The sequence below is a fragment of the Colias eurytheme genome, chromosome 5, assembly GCF_061535395.1.
Source record: "Colias eurytheme isolate Ceu_HAF_F1 chromosome 5, ilColEury1 Martin Lab GWU primary, whole genome shotgun sequence".
NCBI classification, from domain to species: domain Eukaryota; kingdom Metazoa; phylum Arthropoda; class Insecta; order Lepidoptera; family Pieridae; genus Colias; species Colias eurytheme.
Window position 1 is genome coordinate 8,503,915 of NC_142984.1, and position 24,128 is coordinate 8,528,042.

The 24,128-nt window shown below is 33.5% G+C and overlaps 1 protein-coding gene across 1 annotated transcript; it reads right to left on the reverse strand.

The window, feature by feature from the left end:
• Positions 1 to 1,816: 1,816 nt before the first annotated feature.
• On the reverse strand, positions 1,817 to 23,895 carry dy (transmembrane protein dusky). Its single transcript, XM_090102040.1, has 4 exons — positions 23,743 to 23,895; positions 9,505 to 9,562; positions 4,506 to 4,728; positions 1,817 to 4,209 (listed from the first exon to the last, which is right to left on the reverse strand). Exons 2-4 carry the CDS (start codon positions 9,553 to 9,555, stop codon positions 2,777 to 2,779), a joined length of 1,707 nt encoding a protein of 568 aa, XP_089958166.1. The 5' UTR covers positions 9,556 to 9,562; positions 23,743 to 23,895; the 3' UTR covers positions 1,817 to 2,776.
• Between the last annotated feature and the right edge of the window lie 233 nt (positions 23,896 to 24,128).

Sequence of the window (24,128 nt, forward strand, 5' to 3'; positions counted from 1 at the left end):
CCGTACGCGTGACATTTTTGCGTTACGCCATACTCGTGTCATTTTTAAGGTCATAAAGAAGTTTCACTTCTTACGTGTGTACTCTAGTACACGCATACATTTTTTTTCTTTTAGCTTTATGCAAATGTGTCTTGTCTTTATTTTGCCAATTTATTCATGTTGCCTTTATAAATATTTCTTCGTTTAAGTTCTTAGGCTGTAGAATTAAGTACTGAAATAGGTTTACTGTAAGATAATGATTGTTGAAACACCAATGAATACAATAATATATTTTATAAATAACTATTTTATTGAAGATTGCATTTATTCTGCATTTAATCAAGATATTTCTTGTACTTATTGCTCAATATACATAATTATTCTTTTAATATTTAAATATAATTTAGATGCTATTTTAATTATAGGTTTTATAATTAGCTAGATAATTTAAAAGAGGATTGTTGAAATGTTAAGGATGGTGTACTTTCGAATATACGTTTTTTTAAATAATATTTTTAAGAGCCATAGTGTGCTACTTAAATTATTTCAGTAATCGACCAATGCTTTCTATGTTTTCTGAATTTACTTTATAACATTTTTAAAATTGATTTTCAATAGTAAACAGTTTTTTATTCCAATTGATATTTCTCTATATTGATTAGAGTATCAGTCTTTTTGATTATTGGACTATGCAAAAAATTGTGTAATATTTTCAGTTTTTTTAATGAAAACGTATAAATATATGAATAAAATTCTTGTCTATTTGTTAGTCCGTGGTTGCCGTGAGTTATACATACAACTGTATAATGTATAATATAATGCCACCCAAAAATCTTGCATTTATTTAATTTTACTATTATTATTAAGTTATTTTGTGAAAATACATTTTTAAGTGCAATTTTATACTTTTGTTTTACTATGTAGATACTTACGATACGATTCATCTTTATCTATGGGATATGGTTGCGTTTATCTGTATTTTATTTTAATACAATTTATATGTATTCTTATATAAATTGTATTCTTCTATCTTCTTCTATATGTATTCTTATATTATCGATATTTTATTTGTTAAACAAATATTTCATTTATATAGATATAACATGTTTATAAGTGAAATACACTTGTTAATTTTTAATGAAATAAATTATTTTTAAAAAGGTTGTTTTTGTTTTATTGCATTGATTTTATTAGTTGTAAAACCAACTATCGAGATGGTAAGTATCTAAGCTGGGTTTTTGCGAGATAGTAAACTTCGTCGTCGTTTTTAATTATTGAAGCACAACATAATTTTTCTTCACAAATCTCACTGTTCGTTGTCAATACTACTGAACGGATTTAGTGCGATTTTTTTATAGCTTATGTATCAGAATGATAGCTATAGAAAATATAACTAGGCCTGAGGATTTATTAGCTAGTTTGCAACTAACAGGGAACAATATCTTTTTGCCATTGATTCATTCCCTGTTAATTAGTAATAGTTAACTAAAATTGATTTCCGACTATACTTTTTAACGTTTTGTCTCCTTTTTGCGAATGTATCTTATATTTCTCATTTTTATTTAACTATTTTTATTCTCAAAATCGGTCAGTCAATCACACACATAAGACTGTGTCTATCTTACTATAACTGACTTCAAAGGGAATCGAACCCTTTGTTGCAACGCTCAATCTTTAACCATTTGATTATACTAATTACATCTACTTGTCTTTAAAAAATGGTTACTTTAATAAATTTTAATTAGTTTGAGTATAGTGTTATGCACTCGGTATTCTGCTGATATGAAAATAATATTACATCTTAATTCTAGTGAACAGGTAAAATAAAATAACTGAAACTTGTGAATATATTTTATTGCTACATTTGTTCATGATATTGTACATTACTTTATACTTTCATTAAAACATTTTTAAATATTTAAAAATTCAACACCTTACAACGATCACATTCGTTGACGAATACATGAAGTATCCCGTTAAAATGAATTATATAATTAAGGAGAAACGTAACAAAATTAACGTAGAAGAAGAGGTAATGAGGTGGTTCAAATAAATATTTTGTAAGTATGACTACAACAAAGTCTTAACTAAAATAAATAATATTAATACTAATGACAAGTTAATTTAAATTAAGCTAGCGGTTCACCTAAATACTATCGTATAACAAAATTTCCGTTGCCTCTCCGTCAAAAGGCCTTCGACAAGAGGTAACAGAAGATTGTACTTAAGGCTTCATATTAATCACTATTATCGTTTAATTCATTCTAAATCGTTTTTATTTAAATGCTTTCATTCAAAATGGTCTAAAACATTGATTATCTAGTTTATTAGGTATATCACGCAGACCAGTAGTATAACAGAGAAATAATAAGATTAAAATAGAATAATTCATTAAAATTAATACAATATGACACCTATATAGATTTCGTCAATCTGCGTATAATTTAGAATATTGTGGGATTTATAATTCGTTAAAAAACTAAGTATAAAATTAAGCTAACGGATATAAAGTTGCGCTTTTACACATAAGTAACGCGAGATGCGCAGGTACTATTTTGTAACTTATTTCATGACACAGGTGCATGTACAAATATTTTCCTTAATTTTAGCCTCTTAAATGGCAGTTTCCAGACCTATCTAAATACAATAAATAACGCAATCTTTCCAATAAAGGGATTAGATTAACGAATTTTTAAACCAATTGAGCACTCGTATAGCACACGCTTTATTTTAGGCTTGATCTATATACTTCAGTCTCATCACACTAATATGTACAAATTAAGTTAAAAAGGCTAGGTTACGAGTAAAATCGACTTTTTGAAATTACATGCGGCGCTGTCGCTGGGTGCGGTCGGGTTATCGTCGTGATGGCGGCGGTCTTCTTCTTCAGTTTTGAAATTGGCCGTAATTTAAAGAATAATACTGCTGATACAGCGCAAGAGCTTATTAACGTGACAAGGAGAGCGCCCAGTGTTGCTGCGAAGCCAGGAGTGGTCATACATACAAGTCCTGGTGTTGGAACCACCTTGGGAGCTGAGTTCTCTTCTGCAGAATCAAGGTTAAGGTCACCAGCAGATACAACACGTATCACTCTGTTAACTCCTACTTCTTTCTCCGGTGATGTAGCTCGTCGTTGCCTCCTTACTCGCCTCTCATCCCGACGTACTTCAACTCCAACTGGGTACGAGTCAATCTGCGGTGGTCCGTATTCTGCGTGAGGAGCGATTACATTGTGACCTTCTGAACATTGTTCTGGGCAACGGTATCTGCATATCTGTATCGTACATTGGAAGTGTACTTCCATTGAATCCGGGAACTTGAATGCTTGGAAATGTGCATATGAAAGGACAGATGCGCTAGCTCCGAAGTTCTTTATCTTTGTAAACCTTGACATTAATTTTGGTCTTGTCACACAACCTCGCCTGTCGACTAATTGTATAGGCGCGCGTTGTCCATCATGTGCTACACAATCACGTACTAACATATCAAACTTGGCATCATCATCTTTGATAGCTAGAACCATTGTCATTGTTTGACCTATTTTCACCAAGCCAGATACTTCAGATGCCCAAGGTCCTTTTCCGACTTGAATTTGCATCCAGCATCCGACATTATCGCCAGCAAAATCAGCACGAACGACGTCGAGCATATCAACTGGGAATGGTCGGAATGTTACAGCCTTTTCGTATTGGTCGTGCCACGTGCAACGTAATTTCCTCGCTTGATCCCAGACTTCTTGCACCTGTGGGTCGTATTGTATAACTATAACATTCTCAAAGTACGTGCCCGCTGCAGCGACATCTCCTCGATATCTGGGGTCACCACTTCCTGCTGTTCCACAAGCGTGTGCACTGATCTCGAATGAAGCCGACGTTCTGCCCAAATTAGGAGGAAGGTGAACGCATTGATGGTTTGAGTAGTGACCTTTCGAGAATACTATGCCAAAGAAGGGTTTATCGAAACTGAGAAACACTCGCATAGCATTCTTTTCACATTTGACATCTAGAGAAACTATTTTAGGCATATCGGGTGCTGGTGCAGGCCAGACGTCACCTGCGGTACTGAAAACTTTATCACTTGCTGAAGTTTGAGCATCGGCGGGAGGCGCTGGCGGCGGCGGTGGTGGTCCCCTGAAGCCGGGTCCGATATCATTCTTGTGATGATTCACCGAAGATCCGATCGCAAAAGGCTTTGAGTGCATAGGATGATGATTTGGAATTCTGGGCATCCCTGAAAACATTTAATATTTCAGTAAAATGTTGTATTTTATGTAAAGTAATAACATGTGTGCAAATATACATATTGTAAATGCCATGGCATCACTAATTTCTGGCATTTTGTACGCTTCGCCAAATTAATAATATATGTCTGTTTTTTAAATATTGCAGTTTATACTTTATACATTCATATTCTTTAATACTTATCAGAAAAGGTAGAAATGATTTAACATTTATTCGTGTGTTAATTATGGCAATCTTCACATTAAAAATACAGAGAGAGAACGCCAGAACATACTAGGTGCTTACCTATAGGATGATGCGGCTGGTGGTGCGGCGGATTCTGTCTCCTATTATGCGGGGGTGGTACCGGCGGGGGTGGTCCGTTGTACGCGTGGCTCGGGGTTTCTCTCTCCGCAGACTCCATCGCAAGCTGGTCGCTAGAAGGCTCCGCAGCGCTGTTGGCGTCCGGGCTGGGATTGCCTCCTCCGCCGCCATTTTCGTTTGACGATTGATCGCTCAGTGTTCCACTCTGAAAATGAAATATGTATCGTTAGTGCATTCTAACCTACGCCTAAGAAATATGAGAAGTATACTATAATAATATGTTTTGGTCATATATTATGCTTTATAATCCCTAAATAACAATATAACATTAAGAAAACGCTTTTGCATCATAAATTAAAACTTGCAGTTTAATTTCGTTTAGACCCTTATCTCGGGAATTCGATAAGAAAATCGTTTTGTATCTTCATCAGCTTTCACTAGTGCGCGTGGGCAATATTTAAAGTGTTATTTAATTCGACACACTGACCGTTTTTACTGTCTCCCGGAGTAACTACGTCGGAAGCTGTGCGACAACACCCAACACTTCTGGGTCGAACGAAATCTCGCTAGATGACTCTCGGCTTTAAATTTTCTTGAGACAAAAATAGAATCATGTGAAAGTTCCACATGAATACGTTTTACATTCGATTTAAATCATCGTATATTTGACTGCTCTGTTTTTTCGAAAATCACAAACTGGTTTCAGTGAGCAACAAGTTTACACTCGATCATTAATTATTTTTTGTTTTCACATTGAATAGTCAAATTTGGGTAGAGGTATTTGGGTGGTCCGTGTAAAATTATCTGGAAACTTTTACGCTGTATGGAACCGGTCGTTTAGTCTTCAATATCTAGCTTGTTATAGGCGTCGATGTATATCCGAGCTCATATAAAACCATCAATGCTTTATACCTCTCATTTATTTAGCCTCGAGGCACGAAATTAGAAAGTATTGGTATCTGACCAGAGTATGTGTGTAAGTACGGGTTGTTTTATTTCTTCAATAAAGATTTATGAGTGGGCTTGTAAAGGTTCCTCCTTCGTGTCAAGCGCTGCAATTAGTCGAGATTGGAATCTGAATGGATCATACCGAGAATTGATTCCTACAATCATCTACACGCATCAAGTTACGTAACTTATAATATAAGAGAAAGTTTCGAAGATGCGTTTCGGGCAATTACAAATTATAAGGATTGATAAAATATGATAGCTATAGAAGTTGAGGAATTGTCGGTTTCTTTGGTATTGCTTTTATATTGATTATAAATATTGCCCTACAAAATTAAAATTTCTATTTTAAGCATCATCCTCAACAACTGCATAAAATGAATTAGATGATAGAAGTAAGTTTGTATATTATCAGTTGAGAGAAAATAAAAACAAATTGATCCAGAGAAAGCGCCTTCTTATAATCATAAGAAGGATGCACGTATAAACATGTTTGCATTGATAATATCAGGGTGAGGCAGGTAGTAGGACAATACCTAGAATGACGAGCAGGATTTCGAGTTCAATGTATGTCGTCGCTATAGGTCGCGGTGGCCGACGGGAAAGCAGCTTCCACTGCTACCCCTTACACAAAAAAGAGACACCATACAAGTAGGAAACAAACGCAATACGTGTGTAACAAGATCCGCGTGCACTGGGGAGCGGCCGTCAAGTGCAGTATGTCAGTGCGCGGTCGTTGATCTCGCTGGACTCATTTTACTTTCATTGCGTCCCTATCGGACGTCACTCTCTGTTAGTGGTTCTGTCGGACACATTTAGTAGAGAAGTTATTGTTATTCAATTGTAAAGCATTATTATGATATTCTTTTATCTGATGTACGTTTGCCACAATGCAGCAGTAATGCTACCAGCTATCATGATGAGTACTGCCTGAACAATCAAACAGTATGAAGTATTTTTCATACAAATATCCATAAAGTTTAATTTATTCTGGTGGTGGAAGAAATTTATTGTTTTTCATTTGAGTTGAGTGAATATTGATTTCGTGCTCTCTCGAAAACATTAACGTGGTCAACGAGCGCCTTTTATTATTTTCAATCCGACAAAATTTTAACTGCATTTAACTGCACCTAATGTTAATTTCAATCAATTTATCGACCTAACATAAAATATAATATTATTAACGTGTCGTAGAGATGAATAAGATTCTGTTTCACAACTTCTTTCAGAGTTATCAGTGCTAAGTGCTAACATATCAATCAGATGTTTATCAAAAAGCTCACCGTTTACATTTGCACGTATAAAGATGTTTGCATTGATAATATCAGGGTGAGGCAGGTAGTAGGACAATACCTAGAATGACGAGCAGGATTTCGAGTTCAATGTATGTCGTCGCTGTAGGTCGCGGTGGCCGACGGGAAAGCAGCTTTTACTCTTTACGCGACTCTCATCTATTGTTGGCTTCCCTTTATATCGGCCGGCTTGCCGACAAATTTACATATTTGATGGACGTGTATAATTTGCTTTTTGTATACTTTTTATTTTTAGAATTAAAGTTATAGTGTGCTTCTGTATTACGATGTTTTATCTTTTCGTGATAAAAACGAGAAATACATTTCATAAAGTTATTATTCTTTATAGGTTTCTCTATCTGTCTGTCTAAGCCATTTCCCTGTCTACATGAATGATAGATAAAATCTTAAAGAATTACATAGCCTCCTGCATTTTTTTTTTCGCGAAATAGCGATATGTTTTATATACATATAAGCTTAGAGTCAAATAGCGTATCCATATTTAACTTCTGCACGTTGACGTTTAAGATTGGAAAAGAGACTTGCAAAGAAAACGGGAGCTCATGCTTCCATTACCCACATACTGTCATACACCATTGTTGTATCGATTCAATAAACCCTAATGGTGTTAATTACCCTGGCCGGCGACTATTAGAATAAAATATGTGACGGAGTTTTTGTTTCCAGGAACACCATACATATGGGGAGTTGTTTACAATGTTCTGTTACAGAGTTGCCATGTAAGTAATGCCTCGGCTATGGCTGAACGGGTAAAAAGTGTTAGACGGAACTCGTCGTGGCCGTCGATGGGCAGTAGGTCGATGGCCATATTTGGCGCGTTTACCTGATGGCCGTATTAGATTCGATCCCATTTTATTTCCTCTGGAGGACACGCCCCATTGCTTTTGTTATGTGTTGAGTTTGAGAAGTCAATGTTTTTGTCGCAACACTCCAAATATTACTCAGCTAGGTATAGCCAATCAAACAAAAAAGGCAAGGGAATGGCAAAATTGTCGTGATGCGGAATTCTGTATTAGTCTGTATGTCGAAAAAGAGTGTAATTGCAATTTGAAAAGTTACGGACCATCAGTTGGGGGGTTTGGATGTTTATTATAGATTTATGGAAAATATAAATGATATAAATGAATTTATATAAGTAACTTTTACAGTAATATTGAGTTGTAAAATATAAGATATTTTGTCAGCATTTCCAAGTAACTATTACGACGCATCTTTAATCGTAATTATACCCATCATACAACTTTTAAAAAGTACTCCTTATAACGACGACTCTACAACTATAACTGCATCAATTTATTTCAAGTCAATGCAGTCTTAATAAAAAAATAAAGCGCAAACATAAAACACGAAACATTTCCTCCGCTTATCGTGATTAGTCCAATGATCAAAGCGTATCCAATAAATTAATAGTAATCAGTATAATTTAGCGAAACTACGTGTCAGCAACAGCTGGCGCCAGTGATGCGCCGTATATGTGCATCGATACTTGAGTGTTGACTTTCAACTAGCCTATAGTAGGTACCTACATTACACTATCTAGGTTGTTCAGTGTTCTATAGGTATACTCACTCTTGTAAGTGATAATATTTTACAATTTATTGTGTCGTATAATGTTTACATTACTATGTATCTTCCGAAAAAAAAATAAAGAATGTTGAGTTTACTAAAATATGAAAAGTTGTTACATTGACTAATGACTATGTCACTACAAAATGACATGAAAATAAAAGGTTTCAATAACTTAATTTGTTCAGAGTGAATGTGCAATTAGCTTAAGCAATTTTGAAAAGCTTTCATTATTATTCAAGTTACTTAGTTAAATTAATAATTATTTACCTACTTATCCAATTAATAAAAGAGTGGTGAGCAATTACTTGGTCAGTGACTCTCTGCAAGATACGAAAAGTGAAATAACTTCACGTCTTTTCCATAAGAAATAAGAATATTGTATGTAATAGTGCACGTATAGTTGCTCTATAGATATTAGGTAAAGAAGATTTTCGACTTAGTATTCGTAGATACAAAAACAAAAATGACAATGAAAAATGTAGATCATCAACATATAAAATGCTGTGTTATCATTAACACCATCAAATCTAAAAAACAGCGTGTCAAATAATATCAGGTAAGTTATCATAAAAAAGTAAAACTAAATTTGTTGTTTTTATTCTTTCATTCTATTGAACAATATTTCCAGCCCAATTTGTTTTTTGTAATGTGGTTACGATGATTGACCTGAATCCCATCTGACTTGATATATTTACTCTATTTCATCCAATCACACGAAATATGAAACGACAAGTATAGTATAGTACTTAGACTAAAATGTTAAATAAATATAATTGATGGCTGTTTTCTAAGTCACTAACCTATTTTTCATGAACGAATGAAATATGAATGCGTAATATTTTGATGAACGAGTCCCTTCCTTCATTCAGGAGCCCTTTTGATATTTTCCGTATTTTACTTTAAGAACATTCAGACACGAGTCAAATTGTGTCTCTATCTGCCTCTATATATCATTGAATAACTTTTTGTAGGACATATCCAAGAAATGAATATATTATCATCAATGCTATAAATTTTTAGTTCGTTGGATTTGTCTCCGCTTGGATTAAGACTGCCCAAGTGAAGCCTTAGCGATTAACTAATAGAAAGTGATTACCAACTGCCTTTGCGTGTATACTATGTATATTAACAATAGGTAGCAAAGACTTTACCATATGAAAAACGAGAAGGATGACAACAGCCACGCCGCGCCTCAGCCGCATCTTAGATCTGCAAACAAAAAACAAACGCTCATAAATTTGTTCGTCGAAAGTTTATGTTTGACTTGCAGGGGAAAGTTCGAGTATCGTATTCGCTGTTCAATATCACTTGTAGAAATTGCCTTTTTAATATTTTCTATACTTACTATGTAGGTAGAAAAGATAATCTTTAAAGTATGTATTCAACCTTTAGATTTTGGTCAAGTTTATAAAATGTTTAAGAAAATGCAGAAAGAAAAGTAAAATATTGAGTCACGTTTCCAGAATCTTTTAACACACACAAAATTTCATGAAATTTTATCTCTCTGTAGTAAACAAATCACTTCACTGGTGTGTAGTGATTTGTTACTATTTATTTGTTACATTAACTATTTATTTGACTAAAAACTACGACATATAAGAGCTCTAAAGAGTGTAGTGAGCTAGAATAAACGTCAAAATCAAAAATACAAGTTTATGTATATTTTTTTTAACTATAAACGTTCGCCTATCATATGAATAGTAAATACTCGTACTATAGAATAATATTCCGGTACATTTACAATGGAAATGGTGCTCTCATTGTAGTCAAAACAAAAGTGTAAGGCATTCGAAACGTCACAGTTTCCCGCCCTAGTGTAAGTTCTCGCGGCTGTTCCCCACGAAACAAATAAAAACATTACATCCATTGTAACTGGTGCCTTACTAACTCGCTTCTGAGATAATAACGGTTAATTGTGAATGCGAATTAATTTGAACACACGATTTTACTTTTTACGGCCGCGCATTGTGGTCTATTGTATTGTTTCAGACAATAATTTATCATCGAAGTTAATGTTCTCTACTGTTAGTTTTAATTCGGTTAGAGTATGGGTGAAAAGGATATTGGTGTAATTTTAGATTTCACTTATGATAAATGAGACGATCAGTCTATGAAATTAAATTAGGAGGAAAACATTAGATATTTGTCCGTGCATCTTATGATAAGTTTAGTAGATGGGGGTGTATTATAAAATAACAATTTAAAATATATTAATTTATGTATCAAAAATATTCATATGATTAGTTTAGTAGGTGTATTATAAAATAACTTTTTAGTTTTTTAATAAGTTAGTTAAGTAGGAAATTATATGTATGTATGGCCTCAAAATGCATTTAAGCTTAACGCGAGCATACCGTAAGGATATATTATTATGTTAGTTTTTGTTAAAGACATTTAAATACCGAATGTTACGAAACTACAAGAAATTCCCTCTTACTGTCGAGATTTCTGATTAATACCTCACATGTTTGCAATATCTCGAATAATCTTTTCCTTTTAATAAGGGATAGAAATTGTGAAATTTCGGGTCAAAGGCGAGCCTCGTTTGAGGCATTCTAATCCCATGAACGTGCTGAGAAATGAAGACATTTTCTTTCTTATTCAGTAATATTATTAAGCTTCAAGGAATGTAGATATAAGATAAACGTGCTTTCATCAAATCAGCGTTAAATCATAAATAAAGAGATAAATTAAAAAATCGAATTACTCTTATCACAAGTAAATGAAAGGGCGGCAATGCTTGTAATTCTCGCTTTTCCGAATGTTCAATTAAGACCTCATTTTGCACATGTCAGTTGCGATTGGCAAAAACAAAACGGTTGCTGTGGTGCCAGGTTTAATTGGCAGGAGTGGAAAGTAAAGCCACGGGTGCACAGATCGGTTTTAATCACCGAATATTTTGGGCGTTGGGCGGTCTGGCCAAGTGGGTCCAAGTGGGTCAGGCGGAGAAAGTGCCGGAACTCTTTGTAGATGTCCACTCGGATACTTTTTGCTGTTTAACGCATGTTCCGCTCTTGTATAATTGCAGGGTGCGGATGAATTCGATCACTGCGTACGACCGGACCTTTTGAATTGTTGTTGTATGTCTCATCGCTTTTGTTCAGGAATGTGTATATTTTATTGAGGTTATTTTACATGTTTAGTATGTTATATAATATGTTACTGTATAACTGTATTCAAGTCTGAAGGAGTATACATTAGGCTTTTGTGGTTATTTTCTGATTTGTTAAATTGTTAAATGCATAGGTGTATTTTTTCAGTTTGCTGAATAATTGTGTATTTGGTAGTTTATTTATGAATATTGTGTATATTTGGTAATTAGTTTATTTACTTTTCCTTAATGGCAAGCATTGTTATATCTATTCAGAAACATAATGTTAACAGCCTCTGACTACCATTAGTCAAATAGAGCAATTACCTTTCATAATAGTACGCAAGCATTATGCAGCATGGTATAATAAATAATAAGGCTTCGGCTATATGATGTACATACTAATGATATCACGTCACGACTCACGATTGACTTATTATCGTATATTGTTAGCTGCCATTATAGAATGTAATATAATAACGTTCGGTGTAAGATTTGAATCAATTTATCAATCTTTCTTTTTCTCTCTGAAGTTTTTTTAAAGAGAATTGAGAACATTTACCTACTAGTAATAGAGTTTTGACATACGTTGGACCGAAAGAAAAAATTATTTATACATTTATAGAGTTCAGGTTTTTTAGCTAAGAGCGTAATGCATATTATTTCTCTAGAAAATTTAAAGCTACACATGTACACATGTAGGTACCTACTTACAAAATACAAATATATAATATGATTGATACATAAAATATTTTGTCGGCGCAACTTTTTTGCAGACTCTACTTACACTAAAAAGGCGGCAACAACCTCTCACTTTCACTTGTTCTTGACCGAGATGTGAGCTTCATTGAAAATTTTGTTATCATTACCTACTGTTAAATTAATACGAGGTTGATGCGTTGTGAGTAGAACTCATGGGAAAATTATTTAAATTTCAGTGTCAATGCTTAATATACCACCGCTCTTATACATAAAAGTACTTCATTATAGATATGGATAATCTTATGTTTATTTATAAGGGTTTTCTCTTATATCCAAGACTGTATAGAAACGATAAAAATTCTAATCAAATTGCAGCGATCTGATCGATTTGGAAGCGATCACGAGAAGCTATAAATTTGATTTGAGGTTTGAATTCTGAGTGGTAAAAAAAAGTTTCATTCTTAGAAAATGTGTTTTTTTGATACCAATAACAATTAAAATGACTTAATCTTCTGAAATAAATCCTGACTACAGAGGTTAAGGAGTAAAAGCATCGAAGTTCGAACTGAGATTCGAGATCAAAATTTGCAGTGAATTGAAATTACAAAAGAGCTTTTCCCTTACGAAAAATATCTAATATAACAAAAATATCTTCATGAATGTTCCATACTCCGTAAGCATCATACATACATCTATACTCTTTAGACTATGTCTATACTGTTTTATATCAGCTCCTATAAATTAACAGTTACCTTAATAAACACTAGAGCTAGACGGTTAGCAGACAAGCAGACGGCTAGGTATCACAACATCTGGGGTCAACGGCCGTTGATAGTGAGAGTATACGACAATGCGTGTAATTTAGAGCCGAAATTTTAATATTTTTTTTGGTGATATCCATGTTTGAAACGATAAACATCTGTTTTAAAGGCAGGTAAATGTCTATAATTTGTTAAATTTTAATATTTATTGGATTTATATTTCACATTCGTGTTATCGGTTAATCATAGGCATATTATATTATTAAATTTATCGTATATGATATTTATTTCTATTAACTTTCTATATTATCAGAAAGCGATAAATATTTTTTTTATAACGATGTTGGTTTTGATATTTTAACATAGATAAACTTAATATTTTTGACATACTTTATAGGAATATTTTCTATATTCAAAACAAGTCCTTGACCATAAAACACCCGTTACGTGAGGTCAAAGGTTTTTTATCTCCCATAGAATATATTTTGCTATCGGCTTTGTATTCGTGACCACATAGAGATTTCTCTAAAACCATTAAACTAAACCTGACCTTCAATAAATATTGAAGTTTAACTAATATGCCGAAACATAAAAGCAAACAAAACACTCCCAAACGAAAGCGCTTCTTATTTACACTTTCACCGGCGACGAGAGGATCCGTAGGATAAGGTTATGTGAGAAAGAGAAAGATCAAATTTCGTATGCAAACACACAGACACACCGACGGGCGAATGTCACGTTCGGATACTTGACAGATAAATTCGGATCGTGAGCATGTAAATCGATAACCCTTCATGTTTGACGTTTAATTAGCTTATCGGAGACCATTAAAGTAAGTTTAATTTATTATATATTTTTAAATATCAATTTCCTTATAGGCAATGTTATGTCATTGGGGTTTTTATGTACAACAGAATAACACAGGCGGATTATCTAAGAGAAGAAGAAGAATTGCACACTGGTCAATCTTCGATATTCTAACGATTCACACCTGTCTCTTATACGTTTAACGATTTATCCAAAAACAACGATATATTATGTATGTATCATTTCTATGTTCGGAGGATACAATCTAATCTAGGTAATAGTCAGAGATGACGACACACTACGTATGAATTTCTATATAATTATGTAGGTAGCATATTTCCAAATCACCAGTAAATGGCAGTATTTTATACTTAGTTAAATAGGTCACTCAAATGCCTGTTTATTGCGTAGATAGCTGTATCATTACGGTACGTGCTCCTGAATGGAGGGACTTTGAATGGAAACTTCGTATTTACCGCATTGAATATTAAAATGATGTCCCCGTAATGAAATGTAACCTAAATTAAGGTGAACATTTTATTTTGTAATTTGAAATTATTTACAATGTCTATTTGTTGATGCCTAATACGTGGAGAGAGAACAAACAAACAAGATTCATCTTAAAGCATAAAACTTATAAGCTAGGGTCCAGGGGCACGCCCGCTACACATTACTTAATATGTATCTGTCACGGCTAAAGGTAGGTGAGAACATAAACTTAAGATTAGCCGGCTAAACTTAGGTTTATTTTCGACGAGGTGTTAATGTTAGTTTGTTCTATCTTTAGCCGGCTAAACTTAAGTGTAACCGCAGGCCCGTGGCTAAAAATGTCGGGGTGGGTAGATTTGGTTAGCGCCGGGCCGGTGGAGGGCTTGAGGGGCCCGCACAGTGCCAGAAAACACTCGCCCTGTTCCTTACATGTATTATAGTAACCAAATCTACCCACCCCGACTCAGGGCAGAAAGCTGGTGGCTAGGTTAGGTTAGGTTAGAACTCTTAAGACCCGCACGAGCCGAGCGAGCGCAGCGAGCGTGCTGCGGCAGCAGCCGGCGAAGTGCCAGAAAACACTCGCCCTGTTCCTTACATGTATTATAGTAACCAAATCTACCCACCCCGACATTTTTAGCCACGGGCCTGCGGTTACACTTAAGTTTAGCCGGCTAAAGATAGAACAAACTAACATTAACACCTCGTCGAAAATAAACCTAAGTTTAGCCGGCTAATCTTAAGTTTATGTTCTCACCTACCTTTAGCCGTAACATATCTACTGAATACTTACATTTGTTTCCAAATTGAAATTTATTTATAAAATTCTGCATTTGCTACCGCCAACGAAATTTTAATATTCTTACATTTTTCAATATTTTGTATAAACGCGACTTATTCAGTACCTATGTATAATGAATATTATTTTACTCACGGTATGTCTGAGGCTAACTGATATGAAATATATGATTTACATTTGTTACATTTTTACAGTCATACTAGCGTTCCTTAATAATATGCAACAAAACGAATAGCATATCAATCGAATCTCATTCCCATATTACTGTCACACAATCCTAGGAAACTAACAGTTATAACTAATTACAGTAGACAATGCACACACACACACACGCCTTGGGAATCTGTAGTGTCGTAAACCCACTTACGAGACCCGTTGGCACACATACGTAGGGTCATCTCCGGTGATTAGAAACCACGTGTCGATATATATCGTCCGAGACACCACCTTTTATAGAAAAGTATGTGAGTAATTCGTATCCTGGATTCATTAGGCATTCGTTATTTGTACTACTGCCACTAAATGTACTTTTACGATCGTTTTGGTTCACGATCACTGATCGAAAACCATCAGAAAAGGTAATAAGTAATACTTTATAGTTTATACGTTATTTAGGGAAATATAAATAAACTGTAAACGTTTGTAAGAGCACTAGAAGTGAGTTCAAAACTTTATTTTAATGAACCGTAACTAAACCTCGATTCGCTATTTTTGTAAGATTTTTAAAGTGTCATCGTAGTTATTTTGAGAGCGTAGGTCAGGGCTGTGCCGGTTAAGGAGTGCTTTCGTATAACATTTTTCTTTTCCTAGATTTAATATTATGTTATTATTATTATAATGTTTAATAGCGGCAAAGTTAATCGCTCTTAGTGGAAATTTTATGTATCTTTTCCAACGTAATTTACAATGTAGAGGAAGTTTAGCCGTTAAATTTCAGTAACTACGTACTAAAATATGTTTATTAAATTTATGCTTTAACAGTCTCTACAATATGGATTTTATCTACTGGTTAGGTGAGATAATTCCAATCTGTGGTTTACCTTTTCAATTAAATACAAACCCATACAAAGATACAATAATAGTATTATGTGAATGACATTGTTAACAATCTATCTAGGTTTATATCATGGTTCTTCAAATACTACTTATACTAACCTACAGTAGTTGCGTTTTTTTGAATCAAATTTCTCTTGTTTTTTTGCCCTTTTATATAGAACTTTACATACTAAAATATTTACAATATTCGATAAATTTCGATTTACACATCGTGACTATTCATTAGAACCAGTCTCATAATATATACGCGAAGTTGACACGAGAGTAGTCAAAAACGAAAGTAGAATCGATCTAAAATCGGTGTCCAAAACATCGAGTTTCGTTCCTGGTCAGTCGGTCGAACTTTCACCAGTTAATTAGCGGCTATCGATGTTTTACGGTGTTAATGTCTGATCCGATGTGTACGTTCAACTTGATTGATTCCAATCATCCTTGAAACGAACATTTGAGCGGTTAATCGTGATGAATCCTCGTAATTAATTTTATATTTATTGGTTTGTGATTGAAGTTAATCGTTTAGATACAGTTATATAATGAGACTTAATTTGATTTGTGACGATTTTAACGACAGTTAAAATTTTATGCGAATACATACTACATAATATTGTTGCAGAAATATAAGATGACTGAAAGAATCGCCAAATATCTCCAAATATCTGTTAATGGAGATGTCAAAAAATTATATTTAAAGTAAGTATAAAATAATCTCTCGGTGTACGGTTCAATGCCCTTTCCTCTTTGAGTAGTTATAGTTTTATTTATGTAGAGCTAGGCGTTAGCTACTATTGAGTATTCTGTGGTAGAGCCTTGGTAGAGCTATAAGCTCATATCGAAGGCGTTAATGAATTTGTCGCTCCTTAGATAAGATTTAAATGATGTCATTTAAAGATTACGCCTAAGGTTGACTCGCTCTTCGAATGTAGATTTAAATGCGATAATCGCAAAGTGTTCAGAAGTTCGAATCGTATCCCATTCATGGAGTTTTATATGATTAGGACACTATTTATAGAGTGAGTAGAGCACAGCTTTTAAATTTTAATATACCCTACAATAAATGTAAGTTTATGACATTAACGAAAAATAATGTGCAGCTGGTAGACATGACTAATAACAATGCTGATAGAAATTATTATCAAGCTTCATAATTCTCAATAATTAATTAAAATTATGATAAAAACACGCTATATTAATTATCTCGTGTGAACACAACTGTTACCACGGGTTCTCATTAAAATTTCACGCAAAACACGACAATTGGGAGAAAATTTCAGTTCTGTGTGAACACATGTCCATAGTTACGCTATCGAGCAAACAAAAGGCCGTTTGTATATGTCAATTAGAAGCTTCGAAGATTCATTCGACTCATCTCACTTTCTCTTTTATCTATTCAATTATGCATTGATTGAACGAAAATAAAACTCATAACGTTCTACAAAGGTCAATTTTACAATACTAACACGTTTTTTTGATTCACGGTTTTTGAGTAGGTATCCTTTAAACCTTCGAATATTATTTGTTTAATTTAGGCACTATTCAAGTGTCAAACTTTATGAATTTCAATGGATGTAAGACTAAAATATTGGAAAATACAATGTAGTGTATAAGCATAATTTATCTTTAAGCTTATTTGAATGTATATAATTATCGTTAATAATATTTAATGTTTATACGATTAATACTTACTACCTACTTAACTACGCTGTATTTTTTCAATACAGATCATGCAAATCATAATTAATGAAAAATAAATGAACTTTTATGATTTTAATAGATAAAAAATTTAAGAATCATAACTAAAATAATTACCTACATTTAGATTTGTTGTAACACGAATACATGTGTTTATAATAATACCTAGCTCATATTTGAAATAAGCTACCTACCAAATCTATAATTACCCTAAATAAAAAGAAAAAAAATTAAAACTCATTTATCGTACTACCATTGCCCTCACTATCAAAGCTGTAAAAACAAGTAAACCCATATCCCCACTCATGTGAAATGGCCCTGCCATGAAGAAAGCTGCCACGGGCTTCCAATAAGTAAGGAAACGTAAGCAATACTTGATCCAATACCAGATGGTGGGTTAGTGCAACATTGTATCACAATGTAAACATATATAACATATAAGAAATATATTTATATAGATAGAAGTAGGCACTTGCTTCGTTTATGTGCGCGCGGGACAAGTTTTCATACATCAAACGAAATTGGTAAAACTTAAGTCAACGGAAATTCAATAAAATATGTTCTTGTATATAGGTGTGAAAAGGTCATAGATAGCTCTTATATTTTCATTCATAATAATGATATGGATATAACGTAATTATACTCATCTCACCTCATCATATTTAGTACGACAATATTATTTTTTAAGAATGTGAGATACATCAGAGTTCATTCCCTTTACATCGTCATCACAATGATTTAAAATTAAACTATTAGATCTTAATTTATATTCTTTATCAATAGGAGGAGTCACATAGGATGAATAATCATTACATAGTACATATAAAACAAAGCTTATCTGTCCCTATATCTTATCCTTGCATGCTTAAATATTTAAAACTACGCAACAGATTTTGATGCGGTTGTTTTTGATAGAGTGATTCTCGAGGAAGGTTTTAGTATATTATTTATTAGGTTTAGACATATCGGGCAAAGCCGCGGGCGAGTCTCTTGTTATTTCATAATTGATAAGCGTGTTATGCGTGCCCGCATACCAATTGCATAGATTACTGTAACAACTCTGATAAGCGGAGTTATATACCTCTCTATTTAGGTACCCTGTAAAAGTATAAAAGTTTAAAAAAGTATTGCATAATAGTAATAAATAAATTAATAAAAATAATTTTCAAATTAAAAGCTCGCTTTTAGCGAGATGTTTATTTTATCATTAAATGATTTATACTTATAATTTTACTTAAAAATTCTTCGAAGTATGATTAAAGATTACGTAGATACCGAGCTAGGAGTTTTGCCGAATGTAAAAGTTAATTTATTTAAGACTGCAACTTCCAAGTAAAAAAGCTGTGAGCAATTGTAAGCACGTAATAGAAAGTAAAAGAGTTAGGGAAGTAGGTATCCGGCATCGTGCATCCGAAACGCAGTAACATCCTATTTAATATGTAAATTTTTTAAAGAACGAAAGTACATAAAACGACATGAGTAAACTTGAAAGTCGTACTAATATTTACATAGGTACAAAACTATAAAAATCTCATCATAAACCGAAGAAGACGAATGTTTGTATTGAACGTAAAACATTATTATTGTTAACGAGTTCTAATGAATCGCAATAATATGTAGTCGAATATTTAACTAAGTATTCTTATAAAACAGTGGAATCTACCGAAAACAATATCAATTCATTTACACAATAATATGACTTCCGATTTCATAACAACAGTTTGCCTTTGATTATTACCACATAAACTCCAATACTAATATTTTTCAAAGTAAAAAACCGTCATTATTACCTAGCTGATATGTAGCAAAACGCTATGTATCTACTCATATACAGAACTTTCTTTCCTTCGTTACACTTAACTCTGCAAACTGTTACACATATGAAAATAAATGTTCACTCAGTGCAAATAAATCGCTAGCCTTAATGAATTATTTCAGGTAAAGAAGGTCAGAAGAGAGAAAATAATCATAATTATCTCGGCCCCTTATATGGTTCGTCTTAATAAGTTAATAATAAGCGTGCATGAATATGAATACAGAATTATGACATAATTATTTCGTGTGAAGTTTGTTGAATTTAAAAGTTGAGGCACGTTGAGGTTTAATGCAATTAACAAAATAATTTTTAAATATTAATATTAACTTTAACACATTTAATTACTTTATTGTTAGCTTACGATATTAATCACACTTTTTTTAATCAAACAGTACACACGTGCCTATGCCTCATTTATAGGTAGTATGAATTTAGCCTTGATATTGACTGCATAATTTACATCATATTTAATAATAATATGTGATATGTTATAATTAAATAGAATGTATAACCGCACGTAAAACATTACAAAATTTACATAGTTTACAAGCGTCTACGCACAATTTGAGGAAATACCACAATTTTACATTACCAGCCACAACTTTGACACGGTTCCCGGGTTCACAAAAGTGGTGTACAGAAACATTGGCGTAGCTAGGAAAACGAAGGCTGAGACAAATAACAACGAGAAAAAAGAAACTGCAACATTAGCAAAGTCTTCCAATATTGATTTTGAAAGTAGGACAAATTTTGGAAATGTTCACTGCTACAGAGAATTTCTGCTAGGATTGCCTATCCCCTAGTTAGCTACGCCACCGCACAGAAGCTTCATTCAATAACCCATATGACTGTTGGTAATCCTTGTAAGGCGGTTCAAGTTACATGAATAAATGCGATGTCAATTGATACATCTTGAAGGTCAGGCGGATCTAATTAAGTACCATCCGGCTACCTTTAGTGATCGCGGTTTGTAAGCCTTGGTTTCAGGCCACGCATATTTTTAATCCAGATCAAGATGTAGGACTGGGTGAAGTTTCTTGTGGTTAAATAAAATTAGTTTTTATTTGTTTACGTGTAGATATGCTTTGAATTATTTCGGTGCACTTATTTGTATATTAAACTAGCGGTCCGCCCCGGCTTCGCCCGTGCTACATGTTTACGTTTTCTCTACATAAGAACCATCCTCGTACTTCAAGGAATATAATAAAAAAACAATTATCGAAATCGGTTCAGCCGTTCTCGAGTTATGCGCTTACCAACACATTTTGCGATTCATTTTTATATATAAGAAAGATGACATTTTAAATGTGCAATAGGGTAGTTTTTGATTGAGAGTTTAATTATTATGTAAGGAAAATTATTTTTTAATTCGAAACTAACTAAATAACAACTGAAAATGTATCCGGTGCATTAACATCAAACGAGCGAATGCTCATTGTAATCCCACTATGTATTTTTTTAAGTGTGAACAGGTAGAGCTTTCTTTCGTTGTTCTTAGGGCGTTTGAAAAAATTCTATACAATGTTCTAATACTGAACAACACTGAATGCGAGTTTTCGTTTACATTAAAAGATTACGAAAGAATGCTCTTGCTCTAGCTCTATGTTCGTTTGTTGTAAATGCACCGAGAGGAATAATCCACAACAAAGATCTTAATGTAACAAGACTGGAAGCAATAATATGAGCGTTAAGTTTCAATTAGTTAACAAACAATATCTGAACAAGTATAATTGCATCGTTTATTGCGAGCTTTAGGTCTTAACATCGCATTACCATTTTATGGTTAAGGCAGTAACAATTTACGCTGAAAACGCCATGAATGAATGGAACGCTCTTTTACACACTTTCATCGCCTACTTTTTTAATAAATTTACCAAGCAGTGGTTAATGTTTTGTTGTTTTTTTATTTTATTTAATAACATAAGTATACAATACAATCATCACACGCGTTAATTTTATGAGCTCTTATTTTACGCTCTTAATTGTTATTAAGAGCGTGTTCCTGTTAACACAGTATATTAATCCAGTTTCTTATACAGCTTGATCTAAAGATTATTTCTGGCTGATAAAACTAAAAAATAAAAACACACTAATAACCTTAGACGGAGAAAGTACGAGAAAAAAGCGGGAGCCTCCAGTATCGGCCCCACCGGAGATAAATTTCTCCCATTAACGTAACGATTAAACGATTACCCGAATGCCGACGTGTGCTCGAACACGTTTCCTGTTTACCGATCGCTTGTTCGCCGATTTGCGACGTTTTTATGTCGCTTTTTGTTTGATCTGTCGCTTTCGTGGACATATTTTACATGCCACATGCGATATTTACATGTTTGTGTGGGTACAGCAAATGTTAAAACTTAAAACGTTTAAACTTCGACAATAATGTATGAAAATGTACAATGCCTTCATCGTTTTTCTCTGTGTAAGAAATGTAGCTACAAGCGTGTAATTCAATGAATTTTATATAGATAAAACAATGAACAGGAAAGATTCACAAAGCATTTACTTTTGAAAGCTTTACGCTGAAAGCATTTCAAAACTCGAGTTATGATATAAGCAAAGTTACTTTGACGTTTATAAGGTATTGTATGTAAGAAAGTCCAAGCGTGAATGGCGTGCTTTACGTTAAAGAAATAGGTAAACATGCTGTATGTGAGAAGAAAATTTGTGAAAAAGAAGTAGACAATGAAAGCGACTAAAAATACAAGTGACATATTTATCAATCTCACGAAAATTCGTGAGATTGATATATTCACAGAAATTGCAGGTGTTATATTCACAGAAATTCGTTAATTTGGACTATTTCGATTTTATTACACAAATTGTAGACAACCTTTTATCAATCTACTTACTAAGTTTCAGTTTTTTCTGCGGCTTCCCTTTTACCATCTTCATTTTCCGACGTCACGTAGTCCAGTGATATTTTAACACAAATAGTATCTATATATTATGTAAATATGCAAATGTAGGTATATAAAAATAAAAGTTATATCTAATTTCTAAAAACAATTTCTCCAACATTCGAAATGGAATTAATTTGACCCAGTGCTATACTAACAGCTCACACAGTTATTTGAATATCAAGCAAATTTTAACCGTTAAAATTGCAAAACGAATCAATAGTTGATAATTGATTAAAATTATTCAGTTGAAACAAGCGAGCAATGCTTTAACAGACGAACCGAATTGTACTACAAATTGACCATGTAAATGTTGAATGGATCGATTAAAAGCTTTCGTAATATTTCACGTGCTTCCTGCGCTTTTACTGGATATGAATATGAAATGGTAGTGAATTATAAGTTAAAAAGAAATAAAGAACGAATAATAAAAATATATCAGTTTGTTGCAAAATGTGGTAAAATAGCTTTAATTTTTAATATGCATAACGATCATTGCATAATGTACTTAGGTACGGATATTGTATTTTGTATGTACCTCAGTTATCATAGTATATCTACCGATATCCAGAGTTAATATGTATTTGAAATGTAAAGTTTATATGAAAGTCGTGATATTAATCTTCTTCAGTTATTTCTCAACGTGTACTCTGTTATATTGTCTGTACCTACCTGTAGTAGGAAGAATATTATAACTAGTTTTCAAATTTTCTGCTCTGCCTTGTCACTTTTTTCATTAACAACAAAGCGTTTTTTGTTTAAATATAGGTTATTAATAAAGAATTTAAATAACTCTAACTCGGGTTTCATTATAACATAATAATTTTGTCTGTATGCATCCCATTTTGAATAAAATTACATGACATACTCATTATTCAAAATAACGCATATATTAAGCGTGAAGCGGGAAGCCGCAACAGTATCTATACTGTTATTCATTTTCTTTACAAGTTTCCTATGTTACGGCAAACCACTCTTTGGACTTCGACTTTCGACTTTGGATTCTTTGACCTGAAAAGCTCACATTTAGCTTTATTTGTAAAACTTTATATCATATATGAAAGCTGCATAGCTTAAAACTATAGAATTTTACAGATACCTGCTACAAATTTGGCGCCAAATCGGCCCAAGCATAGACTAAACACATCTATCATCATCCATACAGATCAATGTTTAGAACAGTAGTTAATTATCAGTTTTCATTATCAATTGCTATCAGCAATACCAACGTCCATAAAATCCACTACATTCAAATCCATAATAAATCCAAAGAACATACCGTTTGAATCTTCCGTACGCAACCGAAACACACACAAGGTCACAGTTCTCACAGATTAAAAATGTCCCACAGATAAATAATGCGGATGGCACGTGCACGTGATACTTTCTGGCGCGGCGGTGCGCGCGCGGCGGCCTGAGAGTGACAAGTGGTGTTGGCGCAGGTGTCAGACTCCCTCTAACAAGGTCGCTCCCCTCTCGTACACCCATTTCACCCGGAGAAAGTCTGCCTACATACATACCAAATTTACGAACTGATTGAGTCGGAATTAAAGGCGGTGATGAATGAAGCGAGGGGTCAACGTTGAAGGTTACCCGATTGGTTCAACTCTGGCCAGTCCTGAGCGCTAAGCTTATCGCGTGATGTCCGAGACTTGTAGTTATCTT